A 21733-nucleotide genomic window follows, 5' to 3' on the forward strand; every position below is an offset into this window, starting at 1 on the left:
CTAATAGCAAATCTTTCAGTACATACATAACAAACATGCACGCATAGATGCATGTGACTATGTATGAGGCATTTCATCGCACGTACATAACTATATTATACTGTATATATGCAAATGGTAGTGTAGTATCTAGATGAACCAATCATAAATGTTAACGGTGACGAAAATCTACAAATGCAAGCCAAGTATTCAGTGCTAGAGTACTAAATTTAATAAAATGTATTATGTATTAGCCTACCATCAATGAGATAGTATGCACTTAGGTAAGTACCGGTACTACGTGAGTAGAGTTCATATGTACCATTATCAATTGGCGATTAAACAGCTCATCGATGTCTTGTGTGTTTTCTTTACGTACCTAGGTAGTTTAGTATTTTATTCTCATTCTTACATTTTAGAGCATCCATCACAAGGAATGCCAGAGCTTATGAATTCGGCATGTCAAAACCATCTTAACTAATCTCGCACCCATTTGTGGTGACTGAGGAACAAAAAGTCTCATCAAGCTCCACCGCTCTAAAGAAGGACTGAGAATCGTACGGTCAAACTGGAGAAAAAAAAAAGGAAAAAAAGGAAAAATAAGAAGTAGTTAAAACCCACCAGCTTTTTAATTAAATATACGACAGCTACCATCTTCTACATCTGGATCACATGGTTCTTACACCATCAGCCGCCGCGATGGATCCTTTGGTTGCTGCAGAGCTCGAAAAATTTACTGATGACATTCCCTTCCGCGCCAAGGCCAATCATGTCCACAGCACCTGGGCCAAGACCTTCCTGTCGCGGCCGGAGCTCTACCTCCAACCGGAGACCCTGCCCGAGATCGAGAAGATCGTGAAGCTAGCCCATCAATGCCGGCGCCGCATCACCACTACCGGCTGCGGCCATTCACCCAGCTCACTGACCTGCACTTCGTCCTGGCTGGTAAACCTTGACAAGTACAACCGTATCCTAAATGTGGATGTTGAGAGTGGCGTCATCGTCATGCAGTCAGGCATCCGGCTGTACGCGCTGTGCGAGGAGCTCGAGAAGCACGGCCTCGCGATGCCCAACCTCGGCAGCATCAACCAGCAGTCCATCGCCGGCGCCATATCCACCGGAACCCACGGGTCCAGCCTCCGCCACGGCCTCATGTCCGAGGACGTCCTCTCCCTACGCATCACCATCGCCGACGGCACCACCCGGTTCTGCTCGCCCGAAGACAACCCCGAGCTGTTCCGGGCCGCGCTCATCTCGCTCGGCGCCCTCGGCATCATCACCGAGGTCACCTTCCGCGCCGTCCCCGAGTTCATCCTGAGGTGGCAGCAGGTCATCGACGCCGACTCCAAGATGCTCAACGCGTGGGAGAAGGACCTCTGGACGCAGACCGAGTTCGTGCGCGTGTGGTGGTACCCGTACACGCGGCGGGCCGTCGTCTGGACCGCGGAAAAAACCGACTCCTCCCCGCTCGTCGACCCCCCAACATCCTACTACGACGGCGCGCTCGGCTACTACATCTACCACAACCTCCTCTACCTCTCGCAGTTCTGCCCCCGCGCGCTCCCCTGGATCGAGTGGTTCGTCTTCGGCATGCAGTACGGTTTCCGCAACGGCACGCGCAGCCGCGCCGTCCAGCCGTCCCGCAGGGCCCTGCTCATGAACTGCCTGTACTCGCAGTTCGTCAACGAGTGGGCCATCCCCCTGCGCCGCGGCCCCGAGGCCCTGCGCCGCCTCTCCAGCTGGCTCAACCGCCTGCCCCCCTCGGACCCCGACTACGTGCCCCACGGCATCCCGTTCTCCGCCGAGGGCCTGTACGTCCACGCGCCCGTCGAGGTGCGCGTCTCCAACACGGACCCCGCGGCCAACGAGAAGGCGTCGCAGCCGGAAAAAACCCGCCCCTTCCTCGACCCGACCGTCCGCGACGGCGGCGCGACGCTCTATCTCAACGCGACGCTGTACCGGCCCTACTACACGGATCCCCCCTGCACGGAGCGCTACTACGAGGCGTTCGAGTGGCTGATGCGCGAGATGGGCGGGCGCCCGCACTGGGCGAAGAACTTCGAGACGCGCGGGGCGGATATCGAGGGGATGTACGGCGATGATTTGCGGAGGTGGAGGGAGGTGCGTGATGGTGTTGATCCGGAGGGCTTGTTTGCGGGGCCGTGGCATAGGAGGTATGTGCTTGGGGAGGAGGGGCCGCTGTTGGAGCTGGAGGAGAAGGAGGTGGGGAGGGAGAAGAATGGGAAGGGGGGGTTCTGGGTTGAGGGGGCTGTTGGGGATGGGGATGAGAGGTAGGTGGTGAGGTGGGAAATTTAGGGGGAAGTCGTTGCTTTGAGGAGATGATGAGAGTTGTATGTCGATGAAATAAGGGGTGACGGGTGATGGAGGATGGGTATATAACCTTGACTAAGAAGAAAAAAGAATGAAGAAGAGAGACAAAAGCTATCCCTAATATCCTCGACAATTTACTGGTTTGCTGCATTGAGTCACATTGTGTGATATACATACGTCGACGAAATGTGAAAGCTTGAAGTCAATGCAAGAGTAGGGCCACCTTGATAAAGGGGACAGAAGGCAACTTCTCGGACTACCTACGGTATAGATACGAAGTAGGATTTGCGATGTTATGTGTGAATCGACACAACAACAGTTGACTTAAGTTTACGCACTTCTACACTCACAGATGATGACGTTGCTCTTTCTTTCTGTCTTCTTTCCTTCCTTCCTTTTTTTTTGGGGGGAAAAGTATATGCTACTATGTAGGTAGATGTCTAAATAGCTACCTACCTAGGCATATACATCACGGCAAAGAGAATCATAGCCACCTGGATAGGAGCGGTTAGATTGGGCACTCAATAGAATAATCACAGCTTGTTTCTTGGGCACGTAGAGATCCATCCTTATCAGCAGTTCACAGTTCACAAAACGACGTAAAGACAGAAGCCGCTCGCGTGTCTTTGATGTTGGATGGACTTATTCCTGATGCTGCTATAAGGTATGTATCATGAGACCTTCAACAGTTGTGAAAACCCCCGGCCACTCCCCCGGGGCGCGAGGGTCTGGACTTAGTACATTTGCTGAGCGGTGTCACGTTCACGGATGCCATCGCGAAACCACTGTTCCTTATGAGTGATTTTATCGGGGAAGAGACCGCAAGACTACAAAACTAAGACCGATATCCATCTCTCACTCACTAGGTATGTAGGTCTATAACCATTTCATCTCGGATATCATTTTGGGGGCATTTTCTATACTGCTAATCTAAAAGGGGGGCCAACCTCTACCATAGGCATGTGGGCACCCGCCCGTCACCTGCTCCTGTGATGTAAGCGGGGGAAAGTGACAGATGTAAGCAGGCACCCATCCGCACGGGAGACTGCTTGAACGGCCCCCTCACTTCGGGTGTCCGCAGAAACCTACCTAGGTAGGTACCTATGTTTGAGGATGGGCAACGGTGTAAGTATGTATGCGCTGGCATCACACAGCAAAGTGGGCTGGCTACCTACCTGTAAGGTACCTGATCATTAGATCGCTGTTCAAGCCGGTGGGCGGGGGGCGGGTTACCACGTCACGTCAATTTGATGACATTTAATATCAAGTTCTTACATATACGTAGCATGTTATTACATACCTAGGTACGCTACATAGCCTTATCCATGCCTGCATGTAGGTAGACAATACCTACATATGTAGATATAGGCTTCATCCAGATGTCATCCTCATCATGAAAGCTGGAAAGCCCGGAAGGGCTTATACTTATGTATGTAGTACATACGTACGTAAGGTTGCTGCCCTACAGACCAAACCAATCAAGTCACGCGGACCTTTCCAAGTCGACGCTTCTATTAGGTCACTTTTCTTTTTTTTTTCTTTCTTTTTTTTCCCACAAGCCGTTGACGTTATCCATCGAACCAAACCGGGCCTTAAAAAGAGAATTTTAGGCGTTACGCCATGCCAACCGCTAAAATAGTTCGCCATCGTAGACTACTACTACTACGGTACTACTACCTAACCTCCAGCTACTAACCCAGACCATTGGGCTATATCGGTGATACTACTATAACGACTAGGGTGGGTAGTTGGCAGATTAGGGTTTGGGCAGACGCAGGTACGGAGGAATGAACACTAAAGCCCACGTGAGAAATAAACCTAGATTTGCAAAGGGGCCGGGCCAACTAACTGGGCAGGCAAAAGCTGGGTTAGTGGTAGTGCGATGATGACGTTGCTGGCTGTGATACGCGGAAGGCTGAATGCGCTGGAGGGGACTAACGAGTATATTGTAGTCACATCGCATACATTTTCATCTTACCTAGGGCTCTGATCCTACATACTTCATATACACAGAGCCTGCTATGTGTAGTATCCTGATGTTGGTCTGTTGGCTGTTAACTATGTATTGTACTGTTGGGGCGCCTGGGGCGATTAGGTAGGCTGCACGACTGCTGCCAATGATCTTGATCATTATAGATCCATGGATATTTTTACACATTAGCAAAAAAAAAAAATCAAAAGTGTGTGATATATCTAGAAAGCCTACATGACAGCTGCATTGGCCACGCGTTAGCGTCCCTAGAAATAGTAGTCTCTTTGAAACACTTCGTACATGTAGGCGAGCATACATAACGGACGGGCACGGGATGCAACCCGCTTAATGCGGCATGGCAGACCCTATACCGTACCTAGATAGGCTTACATATGTAGGCTGCCGGTGTCGCATTTATATCGTGGTGCCTGAATGTTACATTATAACTTACATAGAATTAGTTATAGTTACATGGACGGCAAAGAGACATGTACGTAGGACAGGGTAGGTAGGTATAGATAGATATGCTTGTCTCTAAGCTGCAAGTGGGATAGGTGTATTAATCCAGCTTCTGACATAAGCTGGTGACCAAAAAGTCTCATACTGTATTAATACAAATTCCATCGTTACATCTACTATGGCGAATTTAAGAGGGCGGATGACTAAACTCTTTGAAGCTCTCGAGGCCTCCTTATTGAGTGGGCTAGGTCTTCGCTCTGTTGTAGATGCTGCTACTACATAGTTACTGGCGATATGTGCTGCTTCGTGCGCATGGCGGCTTGCGAGAGCCGTCGGAGCTTGGCCCGTCTACGTCTTATAAGCACCCTATGTGGCGTAGTTACGTATAATCTTTTTGATATGAGCTACGAAGGTGATCCAAATGGAGTTTTTGGCTCTATCTCATGCACAGCCACTTTCCAGATAGTTAAGGAGTTTCTGGAAATTGAGAACGCTGTGGAGATTAAAAAACCACTGGGTCTTTTAGGGGAGACGAAGAGTGGATGAGGGAGGCGCGTGTCCAAATTCATATGAGGAAAGGCTACCTACATTTATGACGCTCCAGTAACCGCTATGGAGACCCTATGGAGGCCTTATGTATGGAGCCCGTTGAACAGCAATCTGATCGGAAGCGAATCAAAACTATGTATGATCTACACGGCAAAGAGAATAGAAGGATGGAAGAATTTGTATAAGACGGTGTATAAGTTTTGTCAAAGCTGTTCAAACTTCAGGGTAGTTGAACGGTTACGTGCTTGGCTCCTTTAATTCGAATGAGGGTACAACTTCAATATTACTAGGTATATATGTATTGGATAATACATAGTAATTACCCAGTTTCCCAATGGGTTCAAATGTTGTACTCAGACTGTCAATAGTTATTTTGCAAGGTATAATATTATGAACTAATACTTGAGGGTATTTAACCTCCTGAAGATCGGTTGAGGGAGTTTATATTACTAAGGTTAGGTATGTGTTCGAGAGGCCAAAAAAAGATCAAAGGAATTTAAAAAAAGAAAAAAAAGAGGAGATAGAATTCAAGATAGAAGGAATTCCGACATTCAATGTTCCTACAATTCCTAACTAATTCGTTTGTAGGTTTGTAGGTACCATGTAATTAGTACGTGGTGCAATTGCCAATTGAAGGATTCATTCAAAGTTCCCCTCATTTCTAAATCGGTCGTATTGATAGGTACCCTCCAGGTCCCTCCTATTGAATGTCTAATTTGTAGATACAGTGGTACACATTACCCACATGCATGCTCAATTGACGATGAACCCAAGCGAATCGAGTAACGTGGAATAACGTGACGTGGGAACACGAAGTGAGGAGTATCGGGTGAGACGTGATCCTGTTAAGCGCTCTTGCGGGCGAGCAGGGGTTGATACGATGGGATATCCCAGAGATCTCTGCGAGTTCCGAGGCTAAATGTGTATGCGTCCAGCATCCAGTGACTTCTAAACCCTAGCTGTGGGTGAGAGGGGAGGGGAAGGGGGGGGGGGGGGCGATTTGCAAGGTAGCTCTGAACGCACATGGAAAGGATCCGCCTAGGCGGGAAAGATCATTGATTCCTCACGCTTCGTTTATCATTGGAGAAAGAAGAACCTTCCCTTTTTGATGCTGTCTTAGTTAGCTATCCAGGATAGGGTAGGTACATTATGTGTGGTGTAACCTTCAATGTATTCAACATTTGAAGTTGGGGGTTGTTATTCGGCCGGGCCTTATCTAAGCCCGGAGCCTGCCGCGGTTTGCAGCCGCTGATATACATATTACTACCTACCTACATGCATTACTATGCAGCTATTGTATTGTACAGCTGGGACAATGTATGTCTTTGTAAGTAGGTATTTATCTTAATTATATTGATTGTGTTGTCAGGCTTGTCTGCACTACGTAATAAATACTGTACATCACTGCAATAGATACAACACTTCTAGGGTTATCAGTGGAAGCGTTGTCAGCAGAAGAACACTGTGTGTATGGCTAAAAACCTTGGAAGGAAACGAGCTAACCTAGAACAACTGTACAAGTTGTAGCGGTTGTGATCAAAATGACGTAGGTAGATGTTGATGAAATACCTTCTTGAGATTTAGCAGGCACTTAATAGTTATTCTAATTTCTGCAAATGCCGCAAATCATCTATGATTGCTTGCGGAAGAACAATGACGACATCACTTGGGTGTTATTGACTTTGACAATGTTGATATGTAGTTACTATATGTATGTAGTGTTTCAATGCTGAAGGTCAACTCAACTGGTATTGCAAAGTATAGGTACTCATTATGTAGGTATACATCTGCATATTAAAGTCTTTAATGTTATGTAATTGGCTGTGAATTCATTGAATGCTCAAATAAATGTTATTCACAATGTGAACAGCGCGCATAATAGCATAATAACATAATACCACCAAGGAAAGGATCCCGTCTTACATACATCGAACCATACTCTGTACGCGTTATCAATTCCGATAGGTTATTCCGTTTACTCAATGCGTTTAGCGACTTCCAACCAAACGTGATAGTAATTGGAGTTCAAGTTCTCCTTCATTCAACAACTTCTTACAAGTCTTACTTACAAGACTTTAAACCCGGTGGCGGCCGCATCTACGTATAGCCTGCCTTGGTACCTTACCATTTTCAATTTTCATGTCATTTGCCTTAATACCTTACTACCTACCTAATAAGTTCTAACCACAAGCATCATCTGCAAACTAACATCACCTGCTTTACGCTCTCTTTTAATTGACATTTCATTCTATCATTCTAACCAATCTACCTATCAGTCTATCATTCCACAGCATATCCTGTCCTCCCCTACTGTACCCTACTATACTACTATACCTAACTGTAACAACAACAAACACCAACAACACCCGTTTGCATCTAGTCTGGCCCTAGTTTGCTTTAGCTCCGAACCTTTGTTTTCGTTCCTACACGACTACCTAATCGACCTATTCGAACAATCTTCGGTTTGTCACGCCCCGAAAAGAGATCTCTCGGCTTCATCGGTTTCGTATTTGTTAAATTCGGTTAGACATTCCGCGTTTAATTCCTACTTCTTTTTAATTTACCGAAACATAATACCTGAGTGCCTTACATATACAAACGAAGAGGCAAGGGAAGAAGAAACGAGAGAGAAAAAGAAAGAAAAAAATTATACCAAGACGTTAGGATCACGGGTGGTCCTAAAATCGTTAAAAGGTACATACATGATCATTCACTGCAATCATACATGCAATCATACAGTTCCCAAGTTTTTTTTTTCTTTTAGTTTTTTTTTTTTTTTTTACACTCGTACCCTTTAGTACAGCTACTTAGCCCCCCTTAGCCGGTACCACTTCCACTGCCTAACCCACCTTTGATTCTACTTTAGGCTGCTGACCCCCTGGTCACTTACCTACATGGGATAGGCTGGTTGGGTTCAACTCGTTAAATTCGCGAGCGCCTAGCCTAGCCCAGGCCTGGTCCCAGGTCCTTGATTACTAGCAACTCCGCAGCTGCTACCAGCGAGCGCACTTGCAGCTGCTTCTACATCTATCTCCATAATCAATCTACACTAATAACTTAATAATCTCCAATTCCTTCGACGCTGCTTTTGTCCCTCAATTTACTACGTACATTGCATTTACCATTGCATTTACCTTGCCAAGTCTCTTTAAAGACAATTCAATATCTCCCCTCCTTCATATCACCAATTCGTAACCTACCTACCAAAGGAGGTTATGGGAAAGTCGAGTGGCCAACTGATAATATCAACTCGTCCCTCGTCCCTTTAGGATCTTGGCCTTCTGGAGCTTTGCGATAATAAACCGTTGTACTAATTAGTCGTCTTAGCCTGGGTCTGTCTGCGCCTCTACAAAGCCCTGTACACACCAAATTCATCATACCCTCCTATCTATTGCCGACTGGGTCTGGTGTCTGGTGGTCTTAGGTTCTACGATTTCTTACGACACACGATCTCTTTGGTTTTTCCAGGTCTCACAACACCACCAACTGTTACACCACATCGGTCCCATGAACGGCTCTTCTCCTTTTCGAAGCCAACCTAGTCTCTTTTAGTGATCTGTTATCTTGACATCTATCTTTCGATTATCTACCCATTGTACAAAATACACAAGAGCGAGTTGCGGCGTTTTCTGGACCTCTTGGTCCGCCAGCCGTCAAGCTGGATTCGTAAGTCCTAACACCTGTCTATCCATGCGCTTTGTTACCTATTTCTCCTCATAACTCCCTTTACATGTATTTCAACATTCCATAATACTGGTTACCAAATCTATAACCTTCCGATTCTATCGCGTGCTGAACTAACATGGCCCGGATCAGCTTCATGCATGTCGCGGCCTGGTCGCAGCACCGGAGCCCAAGCCCTAGCCCCGGATCGCAGCGTACCTATGGCCATCTTCGATCGCTCTCGGCCTTGCCGCCGACGGCTATCTCCCGGTCTAGATCACCAGCAAAGTCACATTCTTCGTCAAACGTATCCGAGATAATGGTCCCCAGTGTTCACAGTCCCCAACAACAACCGAGGAGGATGCCGTCACAAAACTCTTTAATGGTGGACCAAGATCATAGTACTCTACCTGACCCTAGAACACGTGCCATGAGTACCTCAGGAAGCAGCAATCACCATCCCGATTTAGACCAGGAGGTCGCTACATTAAGTACGAAGCTCATTAACGCGATCAACCACCAAACCAACCTCGACGACACGTTATCGGCGACAAGGCAGGATTTAGAAGCTGCTCAAGAGCGAGTCCGAGAATTGGAAGATGTTGTGGCACGGCAACAGGAAACCTTGTCAGGCGATGTATGGATAAGGCGTAAGAGCGCCGAGGCCGAGAAGGCTAAGCTTCTTGCACGTATTGTTGAGGAAAAAAGAATGCGGACTGAAGTGGAGAAGGACAAGAAGAAGATAGAGCAGGAACTGGAATTGCTCACAGTCTCCCTATTCGAGGAAGCGAACAATATGGTTATCACGGCCAAGGAGAATGCCAAAAAGGAACAAGATATCCTTCATCGGAAAAACGAACAACTCAAAGCGCAATTAGCCGATACCGAGAGCCTTTTAAGATCCCAACAAGAACAACTAATAGAGCTCAAGATCGTCATGGAGCAAATGACGGCTGAGCGTGATGACCATAGTGGTACCGCACCTTCGTCGCCAGGATTTAGTAGGTTTGACGCAAGAGACGACATTACCCAAATATCTGAGGGAGGCTCGCATCATCCCAGTGCCGTCGAGTTATCGCCCACCTACCCAACAAATCTCCATCACCTTATTCACCCAGTGTTAAGGACCGACCTTCCTGCGTATGATGACTTTGTCTCACTCGTACATGTGTCAAGAAATGCATCGAGCAGTCGTACCCCGTCAATATCGTATAGTGGACTCAACCCTCTCTATGGTTTCACTGGTTCTAGACATGCTTCGAACCCTTCAAATTCTTCGACGGCATCTCTTACCACGTTCGGGACGCCAAGTTCTAACGTTTCTCCGCAAACACCCAACACTCCTGCTTCCATCATTAGTGCGGAATCTGCTCCCTCTACTCTTGCCCTGCCGGCACTGAAAGACACCAAATTCTACAAGAGAGCTTTGGCTGAGGATATTGAACCCACCCTACGCCTTGACATGGCGCCAGGTCTTTCTTGGCTCGCACGTCGATCCGTGCTGAATGCAATGATCGAAGGAACTCTTGTTGTAGAACCGGTGCCCACGAATACTCCTTTCCAATCTATTAGCAAGCCTCAGTTCTATCCTTGCTCCCTCTGCGGTGAGGCGCGTAAGGATACGCCACATTTACGAAATCACCGCTTCCGGACGAGCGAGTCGGACTCGGCTCAGCGATATCCTCTCTGCAAGTACTGCCTGGACCGTGTAAGGTCGACTTGCGATTTTCTCGGTTTCTTGCGCTTGGTCAAGGATGGACACTGGCGTGCTGATGATGCCGATTCGGAGCGAGGGGCTTGGGAAGAAAGCGTCCGACTGCGAGATCAAATGTTCTGGAGCCGCATTGGCGGTGGCGTTGTTCCCGCGAGCAGCCATGGGCATTCTGGTAGCCTCGGTGAAAGATCCATTCGGAACAGCGAAGATGCAAATAGTACTTCAGTCGATGAAAGCAGGATAGAGGTAGCCGTGGGCCCCTCAATCGAATTCAGCGAATCTGAATCGATTCGGAAGGAGGGGGCACCTGACTCGGATGAAAAGCAACCAGAGCAGCCGAAGCAGCTGGAACAGCTGGAGCAGCCGAAACAACTGGAGAAACCAGAGAAGCTGGGACAGCCGGAGCAGCCAGAGCAGCATGCCGAAAAATCTGTTGAGCAAAGCGTTGATGTGGCACCGAACCAGTCAACTCCTGTTCTTGATCTGGGAGAATTTCAAACCCCGGAAACTACAACAACCCGAAGACTTTCGCTCGCGATCCCTGGTGCTTTTGATCAGGAAGAAGCGACTCATTAATATTCGAGATGACGATTATATGATACCACTATAATAACCCATTCGTTTTTTTTCGCCCCGTACCAGGTCCATTCTTTAGCGCCATCACATTATCTTCGCGCGTACATACTTCACAGCGCTGGCACTTTAGACCATTATGTATAATAACTAGTGATTAGAATTCCGTCACGGTTGGGAATCCGCGGCGAAGGGGTCGTTGGTGCCGGCATTGGAGCATTTTAGCGGGCCGGCGTTTCTCTGGAGTTTATTGATTTATCTGTCTCGGACGTGGACAAGTAGAATTCCCCCGGGCTAGGAGGACTCGTCTCAGGGACTTTGGATCGGCTTGGGACTGGGACTATAGGGCTGATAACTGGAAGCATCGCGAGCTCGAAAGGGGAGCTCGCGAGGCCTGGGCATAGTAGTCCACGAGGACGCGACTACGGAGGTCCGAAGCCCGAATCACTTTAATCCGATGTGTTAACAATATGATATTTTTACGGTCGACAATGACCGTACAACTTATATTCCAATTTTGGTCTTCTATGCCATGCCGTGATTCGTGATACCTTGATGTTTTCGTGAAAATTCAACCATCTTTTCCAGGGCTGTTTTGTATTGGTCTAATCTGGTTTTATTCTAGTGACCTCGCACAAGACGAGAATATTGATCGTTATAATCGCTATCTCAACTTGTATGAATTGGCTCCCCAGGTACGTGTTTTCAACTCCATGGCTACCTAAAATTCGACATTACCAATTGGCGACCTATTCGACTTCTTGCGCACCAAGAGGAAGTCCGTAGTGATGATTCCAGTCAACTAACTAATTACCTACCTAGGTACAAATCCTGGTTCGCTGACTGCGCACACGCGCGAATGACTGGTCATTATATGTGATACGAGTGCCCGTGACAGGCTATAGCACCGTTGGGGGGCCCTGTCGACAGGCACAATTGTGACAGCATCAGGCCATCTAGTCTCCCCCTCCCCTCCCCTAAGACACCGGTCTCGGCTTCCATCGGATTGGTTTTGTGGTGTCGCACAGTTCAACAGGGCTGGCCAAACCTTTATAGACACGGGGACATGAGGGATAGGTGTGGCATTATGTGCGCAAGAGCAAAATCGATTATTGCACCTACTCACACCCCTTGCTGGCTTACCTGCCTACATAGGTACTCGGCAGCTATTATAGCATGTATGTATGTATGCAGTAGCTAGCTGTCGGTGAAGTGCCGACTGGGCGGATGATAGACGGCTGAACCTATCTTGATGAATCTTGGAATCAAGCAGGCGAGTCATCATCCTTCACCGGTTTAACCGTGGAGTAGGTAACAAGCACCCTGAGGAGCACGGACTTCTCAACCAGTTGACACTCAGCGATCAGCGATCAGTACCCCTAGGCACGCACCTAAATTCCTTTGTTAGTGGCGGCGGCGTAAAGCAGATCGTTGGCTTCGACATCGCCAACCGCTTGGCGAATTGAAATACCAGATTGGGTCTTGGAGGCCCATCACACTAACTCTAACAAATATGAAATTGAAATTCAAAGAAGAGAGAAGTTTCACACAATTACACAATAGGAGAGAGAGGTTTTGGGTTGTAGGATCATTAATTCAAGATCGTTTCCCATTGATATACATGCTACCACTGTAAGTACTACCGGATCCTTTCCGTACCAAAAGGCGGGCCGTAGGGCTTGGCTGTGCCCCTAATTCCCAATTCGAGGACTTCTGATTCGTAGAATTAGATTCAATACTACATGGGCCTGGTAGCAGATAGCAAGCGAGCTGTAAGCTGTATCGTCTTGTACATACACACATGCCCCGTACACAGTACAGTAAGTACCATAGTAGTAAGGTTGCGGCTTTTGCCATGCCCATACAATCATATTTATATTCAATCATTGATTCATTGATTCATTGCATATCTTACTCGATCTTTTTACCGCATAGGTATAAAACCCCATCACCCATCACGTTACAATGCAACTATTTCCCGCTTTATGAAATTTCTGGAGAAACTTGGGCCTATTACCTACAGCCTACAACAGCTTACACATAGTTACCTGGAATCAGGACAAGTCGGATAAGGTGGTATCAGAGATGACCATCGTCAGGGGTTTGAAATAGATAACTTGCTTTCTTCCACAAACGAAGATCGACGGGATCATTCATCCTATAAGGCTACTACGGGTTATTTAGTCCAACCAGACCATTTGCCATCATACCTCATAACTTAATTCTCCCCGCTTCGATCTTTGGAGGGGTTTCTACTGCTCAGCTATACATATACATATATATATATCTGGGCAGATATATATAACCATATACGGGTAATTTTCAGGTGCCGCCTTAATCCAAGGCCGTAGCAAAGGGGACTAAAATAGGAACTAGATATACTAAAGCCAATAACTAGATCCAAGACCCAAGACCCAAGACCAGGCCCTGGATCGGACTAGTTAGTTTACCGTGGATACAGTCCCATAAGGCGGCTTTGAGCTAGCCAGATACCTACTAAGTTAGTTTCACGACCAAGCAAGTCCCCAGCCTAGTTCCTTAATTAGGACTGCTGTGTGACTCTAGAGCTCGCAAACCGACCTATCCGAGAGCCCACATGAGCGGCCACGATGCCAATTCCCGAGACCAAGCCCGCTTCTTCGTCTCCACTCCCGACTACGCCATCTACCGCCGTCACTCCGGACCCTGGCGCGCCGCCTATCAAGCGCCGAGCTCCTATTGCTTGCCGAAGGTATAGTATCTCATTTTCTTTCTTGAGTACCTATAGAGGTACTTATTTTAGTCGAATATTGCCAATGTTATTAAACAGAACTCCTCGGTAGATGTCGGCGGATGCGCAGCAAATGCATCCATGACAAGGCAGCTCCTCCTTGCAAGTCATGTCGAGAAGCGAACGTGTCGGAAGAATGGTATGTGCTCCTCCAGTCGTCGGGTTATTCCACCACCACGAAGCTTACACACGTACCTTAGCGTCTTCCCAACCCGCGGCGACTCGGACCAAGACCGGTCATTCCGCCACCCGCGCCGGCGGGCCGACAAAAAGGCCAAGACGACGACGACGACCGAAGTCAAAGTCAAGAAAGAGCTGCCCATCACCACCACCACCACCGCTCACCTCATCCGCGGCGGCCCCTCTGACTTCTTCAAGCCCCCCAAGCTCGAAAACGACTGGACGCTGCTGCCGAGCGTCGACGTCGTCGTCGACGGCATCAACACCTTCACGCGGAACTACTACCAGCTGGGGTTCATCCCGAAGAAGCGGTTCCCGAGGCAGGTGCGGGACAACCCGTCGTCGATGAGCGCGTTCCTGCTGCTGAGCATCCTCGCGATCTCGGCGCGCTTCGACGGGACGCTGCGCGGCGGCGACGGCCTCGACGCCGCCGCGGAGTTCATGCGCAAGGCCCAGTTCCTCGCCGTCCACGAGCTCTACCAGCAGCCGACGCTTGAAAGGTGCCAGGCGTTTTATCTCCTGAGCATTGCCGAGCAGGGGTGCGGCAAGTCGAATACTAGCTACGTAAGATACCTAACCTACACTCTTCTCCCTGGGCTGCTAGGGAGTAAAAGACAGCGATGTAATGTATGTATGTATGTATGTGGCTCACGCTTGGAGAAAAGATCAGCGCAGGTATCGCGTTCCGAATGGCTGCTTTGATGCGCCTCCATCGCGAGGAGGCGTATAGCCCGATCACGTCGCAGTCGCCCGTGGAACATCGTGTAAGGGCCGAGTCTGCGAGACGCACGTTTGTGAGTTACCCAAGCTAATATCCTTGATTTCTTTTTATTTACTCCCTTTTTTGGTGCAATTCGTTTCCTCCACATTTCTCTATTCGAACTTGAATCCGGGGCTAATGCATCAAGCTTTGGATCAACAGTGGATGCTACATAGTATGGACTGCTCCCCTTTCCTTTCCCTAAACCGAGCATCTCCTAACCGACCCTCTAGGCCAAGACAACCTCAGCTCCGGCCCCTACAAACCCCTCTCCCTCGCACCCAACGACATCACCGCGCTCCTCCCCAGCAGCGAAGCCGAGTTCGAAGCCGGCTCCGTGCCCGAGCGGCGGTCGGCCCTCGAGGGGACCCCGCCCGCGATCCAGGACCCCTCTCTCACGTCGCTGAACCCGCGGTCACTCTTCGCGTCGCTGATGCAGGTGCACAACCTCTGGGGCATCGTCGCGCGACGCGTGCTATTTAATAAAAAACGCGGGAGGCCGAATGATGGGGGCAGTGAGTACGGGAAGCTGAATAGACGGTTGTTGGAGTTCGAGAGGAATCTGCCGAACGAGCACACGTTTAATGTGCTGCTGTTGCGGGGGTACGAGAGCTTTGCTGAGGATTTGGTGAGTGGCGGGGGATATTGTGCTTACTGGGGACTCTTGGGATACGAATAGGATCTTGTTGGCTAAATCTTGGTGTCTTGTAGTCGTACCTAGGCCTCACGGGCTGCATGCGGCTCTGCCACATTGTGCTCCGGAAGGAGTATATGGAAGAGTAGGTGCCCCCAACTGAAGTCCATATGTTCACACGCTTCATATGCCTACCTACCCAACCAGGCAGGCATGTACTTATGTATGATACTAACCACACCCGCGTTAGGATGATTCGATTCGCCGAGGGGAATCCCTCGAACCCCGAGGTCAGGTTCTACAAGGACATGGCGGCGGAACTGTTCTTCAACGTCAGGAAGCTGTACTCGCAAATCGAGGCCCACTACGACGAGGGGTTCGGAATAGACAAGATCGGCTCTCAGATGGCAGTGAGTAGAGTCCATACACCCCTTCCTTATGGCTTAATGTGAGAGAGGGGGGAGAAAGAGGATGCTAAGAAACTTTGATAGGGCTTCATTATATATGGCTGCGGATTACTGGCCTCGTATTTGTGCAAATTTCCTCAATGTAAGGAACATTTTTATATTTCCCCCCTTTCGGACAACCCCCTATATTTTAAACGAGAATCCAGCTAGCTCTTCAATATGTTTTTCTTTTTTTTTTTTTTTTTTTTTTTTTTTTTTTTTTTTTTGGCTTACCTACCATAGTGGACGCCCACCACGCCGGACAAAATCTCGAAACGATACAGGCGGAAGGCCGCAAGATGTACACCCACATCGTGACCGTGCTGCGCGGATGCCAGAAGGCGTGGCCGCTCGCCGAGACCTGGTGCAATGGGCTGGAGAAGTGGTACGAGGATTCGAATCCAAAGAGGATATCATTCCAAGCCGGTACCATGACCGATGGAGTAGGCAACCCCCCCCCTTGCCGTGTGAAATATCACACCCGGGCAATATCAAGCCATGCCATAGGTACTGGGTTACCTAAGTATGCAGGTAGCGAGCTAACATCGTCGCTTACAGAAGGAACCTCAACCCTACGCCCTCAGCGTCATGCACCCCCGCACCACCACAAGCGGCGTGCAATCCGAAGCCCTCGACTTCAATCGTGTGCGCTCGACGCCCCCGACAACCGCAGCAGCGCACACAGAGGAGCATCAGCAACAACAGCAGCACGCGATAGCGGCAGCAGGGTATCAGGAACCGCCCCAGCACCACCGACTCGCGCCCTTGCAGCAAACCAAAGCCACCGGGACCGCGGGCTATGCGCCCTTGCAGCCCGTATGTCTACCACCGCTATCGCAACAAGCGCCAGCGTACGGGACGGCGACGGCGACGGCATCGACGAGCACAAGTACGCACCGCCAGCAGCAGCTGCTGAACGTTGCGCCGCACTCTCACCCTCCCCCTTACCCCCTCCTCTCTCCCTCTTCTCCTTTCCCGCACCACCAACACCACCACCAGCAGCAGCATAACCACAACCAACATCACAACAGCTACTACCCCACCACCCCCCTCGACCTAACCATCGCATCATCCGCCCACCACCCACACGCATACCACCAACCCCACCCAACAACAACCCCAACCCCAACCCCAACCCCATACTACACCCCCTCCCCCTCAACAGCCAACCCCCACATCGGCGAAGACCAAGGCGTGGAAGAGGTAGACGACGACCTCCCCCCGGCGCTCCAGGCCTCGCTCAACGACGGCTTCGACAGCAACCTGCAGATGCTGGTGGACGGGGCGGGGGCGCAGTGGACGGCGGCGACGGGGACGGACGAGGCCGGGGGTGGCGCGGGCGCGGGCGGCGGAGGCGTGGTCATGTATGCTGCGTATGAGATTCCTAGTTATTTGCCGCAGGGGTGAGGCTTTACCTTACCTGGGTAACCCTACTGAACTAATTGGGGGGTGGGGGTGTGTTTTTGTGTGCGAGGGAAGGGATAGGGATAGTGATTGGGATAGCAAAGGGAATAATAAGGGATGTAAGGATGGGAAGGGAAGGGAAGGGGAAGGAAAGGATTCTGGGCTTGGGAAGAGAGGGAAAAGAAAATATTGGTTTTACGCGAGGGATTAGGTAACGATGGAATTTGCTTTAGGCAGGCAGACAAACAGACTGATGGGCATGGAGGGTATCAGGATCAATGGGAATTTGGAATATATCTAGGTATGAGATCGGTAGGCTATGGGTGGATGGATGGATGGATATAGGGATGGATAAGACGGGTTCTATGTTGGAAAATGGGCGAGTAGGTAGATAGGTAGTAGTGGAGGGTTAGCTAGGGGATATATATATCACAGATACTAGGCATGTGCCTACCTAGGTATTCATGGTCTGCGGATAGTTTTGAGACTATAGTGATATATCTTCGATTCGAGACTGTATGTAACCGAAGAAATTGAAGTTGTATCTTTCTATGTGCATGTAGGTAGGCACTCAGTAAAGAAACATGTCAGGCCACCCTGAAGGATAATAGGGGGGAAATATTAATATGGGTTTCCAAGTTCCTTACTAAACTTATGATAGGTAGCGTTCCTTGAATGCATATCTATAAAACCAGACCAGGGAAACTCAACTAACAAAAACAGTTGTTCGTCCACTGATATCAGCCTAGCGGTTATAGCCCCTTTAGACGTGTGATGAGCGTAGCATGTCCAGCAGATACCTACCTAGGTACCTAGTACTTAACTCTCATCTACATAGACAAAAGATTACAGATGTGATGGCAAACGGACCCAGATACACACGAGCAAGTCACATCACCGGAATGCCAAAAGCCAGTCACCATCAACAAGATCAATATACAGAGAATATTATTGTCCTCTGATTTTCGCCTTCCGAGCAATACCTGCTTACGTACAGACGAGAGGCTTGCGAGTGACTACCAAGCCAGAACGATGAATTCCGTATGACTCCCAAATGTAGATGCAAACCCATGGGCATCTATACATGCCGTTCCATCTCCTGTTCATTTCCGATCATAATAGAGTAGATGTTTCTTGTCGGCCATACGTTGCGGAGGTGGACGCTCAGAGCCAGGCATGGGTGGATGCCTACTCATCCATCGCCTTCCAAATCCTCCGAGTATGGCATTGGCTGCTCTTTAGCGGGTGAGCGCAATTAATGCGTTTAAGTGCCAGGGTTGGGGTTCATCTATAAAGACGCGTGTTAGTATATTACGGGAGGATTATATTGAGTTGAGCGTGAGGCAAAGAAGACATACCTTTCGCTTGCCACCGGTAAGCGTGACGTTGACGAAACGACGGGTGTATGTGAGTCTCTTCTTGGCCCGGCCCTTAGGGGTCTTGGACTTCTCTTGCTTCTCAACCTATTTTGACATATCTTATATTAGTCTATTACCCTTTTAATCGTTTTAGATTTCATGGTTCAATTGAAGAAGAATATGATTTCGATGGAGGAAGCGCATAGTCGATGGAGTGATGAAGTAGTAGTTGATCGTGGTGAATTTTTGCTGGTCGGTATTCATTGAGAGCGAGTGGCGAATCATTAAATCCGGTTGCGAAAAGGAAAAAAAGATCGAAGTCGAATGACGGAGAGTCGGTCGCGGTCGCAATGACAGTCGCAGTCGAAGAATTAATTATCGACATTATAGGCGCGCTTCCTCGTCGCAAAAACTTGGATCGTCGGAATGATGGTGTACATAATAGCATAACTAACCTTTGGTGTTTGAGACTTGACCTTGCCTATATTCAGGATATTGTCAGCAATGTCATTTATAATCTCAACAGGATGCCATCAAGAAAACATACCAGCACGGGCGAGAGAGCCGTGAACTTTTCCCATATTGTCAAATTTTGGATGTGTCGAGACTGATTCTTGGTCGGATTGTTGAGAAGAGTGGAAAGAAATCAGTCGAATGTGGGCGCTATGTATTTTGGGTGATGAATTCCAAAGCCTTGGCACTCAGTCGGATGATGAGGGTTGGAAGGAAGAAAGAGTCACACCGGCAAGCAATCTTTCGTCAAAATTTCCGGAAAGGGTTAAACAAACCCTGGTCAGGTGACTATTGAGCTTTAAATGCATAGCTAGTCAAGTAATTATAAGTGCATAGGCCATAAGCTTTAGATACATAAGATTATGTCTATTCATTTAAAAGATGAATGCAAGATTACCCGGCTATTTATCGGTAGTACGTAGATTAGATCCGAGGGGGACTTGAATCTATTGGCTCTAACAGTCGGATACGCCCCCTCTCCAAGCCAATAACTAGTTACAGTTACTACACCTGTGATCCTGCATCATAGTACAGGTAATTACTGCATAGTTTTCATGCAACAAGCCCTCTTACATGAGTTGACATGTCTCATTTCTCATCTCTCATTCCATTAGACATCAATGTATCTATATCAAGTTCCACATCATTGATGGTATTTGAACCCCTAAAGACACTGTACCTACTTGGTATGTACGATACCTACATAGTAGGGCAGGGTAATAACTTGAAGTCGTAAGGTTACAACGTTCAATGTTGGAAAGATGACTAAACCTACCAAGGACAAGCTCTAGTACCATACTGACCTAGTTCCAGACCCGCATCCCGCATGGTTCGCGGGTTCCACCTGATACATCATTCACATGGCTATCGTTTGACTTCCGGTCGCCGGCCTCGCAGCTCTGTTTCTTCGTTTAAACAACTACCATTTGACCGCTAGACGCCATCCAAAGGATCAAACCATCATTCAATTAGGGGCTCAAATCACAGGCTCAATCTTGAATGTTATTCTCGTATTGGAAGCCTCTTGCCGATCTCTAAATATCGTTTCGTGACTTTAAGAAACGTCCAACCTCCGCCAGCTCCGACGCGTTCACCTTGTAGCTTTTACCACTACCTACTTAGTAGCTATCTACCCGCACCTACCTACCTAGCAGTACATATTCAAGGTTTAGCTTTCGTACGGTACCACGTTCCACCATGAAGCTCTCAGGCAGTCTGCCGTTCGTCTTCTCCTTGGCTGCCACGCGCTCTTGCGTAGCGGAATCCGCCCCGGAGCCACAGTACATCTTCCAGAACCCTCCTGTTTCCGCATCAGAGTATCGTATTCCGACCTCGTATGAATCCGCCGTACTTGGTCGGCGAATTTTGGCTCTTACTCCGCTCGGAACCTTAGCCACCGTCTTCCCGGACACGTCTCGCAATCGTCAACCTAATGGCCTCGGTGGCATGCCCCTTGGGCTACTAGAATATGTGGCCGACTGCGAGGAAGAAGGCAACCCTACCTTCCTAGCTATCAACATCGAAACCACTTTCAGAAATGTCCAGGGTGGTTCCAACATCAGTCTAGCTCAGCAATGGACACCACCGTATCCACCTGACAAGCGTATCAAGTCCAACTCTTGGTCCGATTGGCTATTTGGACGGACTGAGGACGCTAAAGAAACTGTCCCTTACAGTGCTGTCAACCTCCCGCGGTTCAGCCTACTAGGCTATATCGAAAAGATTGACCCGGCTGCCACCAAGGCCATGTCGCAGTGCTTCGTGGATACACACCCCGATGCAAAGTACTGGCTTCCCGGCAACAAGATTCACGAATCCCAATTCGTAAGGCTGGTCGTTACACAGGTCTATTGGATCGGTGGTTTTGGCGACAGAGCATACATTGGCTGGATCCCCGTCGACGAGTGGAAGAATGTTACTAGAAAGGAGTGGGAAGTTGTGAGATTGCCTGGTGAGAAGAAGGGCTGGGACGAGTGGAGCATGCTGGATCTCTGAAACTTTGGTCTCGAATACAGCAAGCCGAGATGAAGATGGATATCCCGCTTCACCGAGATCACGATTTTGTCCGGATTTTTTCCCTTCCTCTTCCTTAAAAGATTTATGTGATGGGTTGGGCTCTACTTGACGACATCTTTTTGTCACAATATGCCCGCACATGTTAGAATAAGAACTGATGATAGCAGCATTGTACCAAGCAAGCAATTTGACATACAACTAGCGCTGATGTTGTAGAAGCATGATCGAATATACCGAGTTTTCTTTTGACTACTTTTCATGTAGTTTAGGTAGCTTGCTAGAAATCCTGAAGTTAATAGCGAGCTTTATGTTTCTCAGGAGGTTCATCAATGTTCCTCGCTGACGTAACTACACATGAGGTCACACTACTCCCGTAAGCAGCCTATGTCGACATCTGCGGGGCTACATCTAA

At 48.6% G+C, this 21733-nt stretch overlaps 6 protein-coding genes across 6 annotated transcripts; 5 read left to right on the forward strand and 1 right to left on the reverse strand.

Moving 5' to 3' along the window:
• Positions 1 to 279: 279 nt before the first annotated feature.
• GGS25DRAFT_504070 (L-gulonolactone/D-arabinono-1,4-lactone oxidase) lies at positions 280 to 2194 on the forward strand (the record flags this gene model as incomplete). The annotated part of the gene is made up of 1 exon (XM_049262106.1): positions 280 to 2194. A coding segment is annotated over exon 1 (1430 nt), but the record flags the coding sequence as incomplete, so codon positions are not given.
• Positions 2195 to 5029: 2835 nt separating this feature from the next.
• Positions 5030 to 6358, forward strand: GGS25DRAFT_504075 (uncharacterized protein). The gene has a single exon (XM_049262107.1). It carries the CDS (start codon positions 5036 to 5038, stop codon positions 5285 to 5287), a length of 252 nt encoding a protein of 83 aa, XP_049113973.1. The 5' UTR covers positions 5030 to 5035; the 3' UTR covers positions 5288 to 6358.
• Positions 6359 to 9092: 2734 nt separating this feature from the next.
• Positions 9093 to 11243, forward strand: GGS25DRAFT_524703 (uncharacterized protein; the record flags this gene model as incomplete). The annotated part of the gene is made up of 1 exon (XM_049264655.1): positions 9093 to 11243. The coding sequence occupies one exon, from the start codon at positions 9093 to 9095 to the stop codon at positions 11241 to 11243; it is 2151 nt and encodes a 716-aa protein (XP_049113974.1).
• A 2606-nt stretch (positions 11244 to 13849) lies between these two features.
• GGS25DRAFT_534166 (uncharacterized protein) lies at positions 13850 to 17437 on the forward strand (the record flags this gene model as incomplete). Its single annotated transcript, XM_049265736.1, has 11 exons — positions 13850 to 13971; positions 14063 to 14149; positions 14211 to 14754; positions 14856 to 14984; positions 15113 to 15125; positions 15184 to 15578; positions 15662 to 15717; positions 15835 to 15994; positions 16076 to 16133; positions 16274 to 16473; positions 16589 to 17437. The coding sequence occupies 11 exons, from the start codon at positions 13850 to 13852 to the stop codon at positions 17435 to 17437; spliced, it is 2613 nt and encodes an 870-aa protein (XP_049113975.1).
• Positions 17438 to 18062: 625 nt separating this feature from the next.
• On the reverse strand, positions 18063 to 19581 carry GGS25DRAFT_504094 (ribosomal protein S30). Its single transcript, XM_049262108.1, has 4 exons — positions 19340 to 19581; positions 19248 to 19273; positions 18793 to 18897; positions 18063 to 18722 (listed from the first exon to the last, which is right to left on the reverse strand). The coding sequence occupies exons 1-4, from the start codon at positions 19371 to 19373 to the stop codon at positions 18699 to 18701; spliced, it is 189 nt and encodes a 62-aa protein (XP_049113976.1). The 5' UTR covers positions 19374 to 19581; the 3' UTR covers positions 18063 to 18698.
• Positions 19582 to 19796: 215 nt separating this feature from the next.
• Positions 19797 to 21732, forward strand: GGS25DRAFT_420147 (pyridoxamine 5'-phosphate oxidase-domain-containing protein). The gene is made up of 2 exons (XM_049258552.1): positions 19797 to 19839; positions 20119 to 21732. The coding sequence occupies exon 2, from the start codon at positions 20503 to 20505 to the stop codon at positions 21298 to 21300; it is 798 nt and encodes a 265-aa protein (XP_049113977.1). The 5' UTR covers positions 19797 to 19839; positions 20119 to 20502; the 3' UTR covers positions 21301 to 21732.
• Position 21733: the final 1 nt, after the last annotated feature.

Source organism: Hypoxylon fragiforme, assembly GCF_022984875.1.
Source record: "Hypoxylon fragiforme strain CBS 206.31 chromosome Unknown GGS25scaffold_8, whole genome shotgun sequence".
Lineage (NCBI taxonomy): Eukaryota > Fungi > Ascomycota > Sordariomycetes > Xylariales > Hypoxylaceae > Hypoxylon > Hypoxylon fragiforme.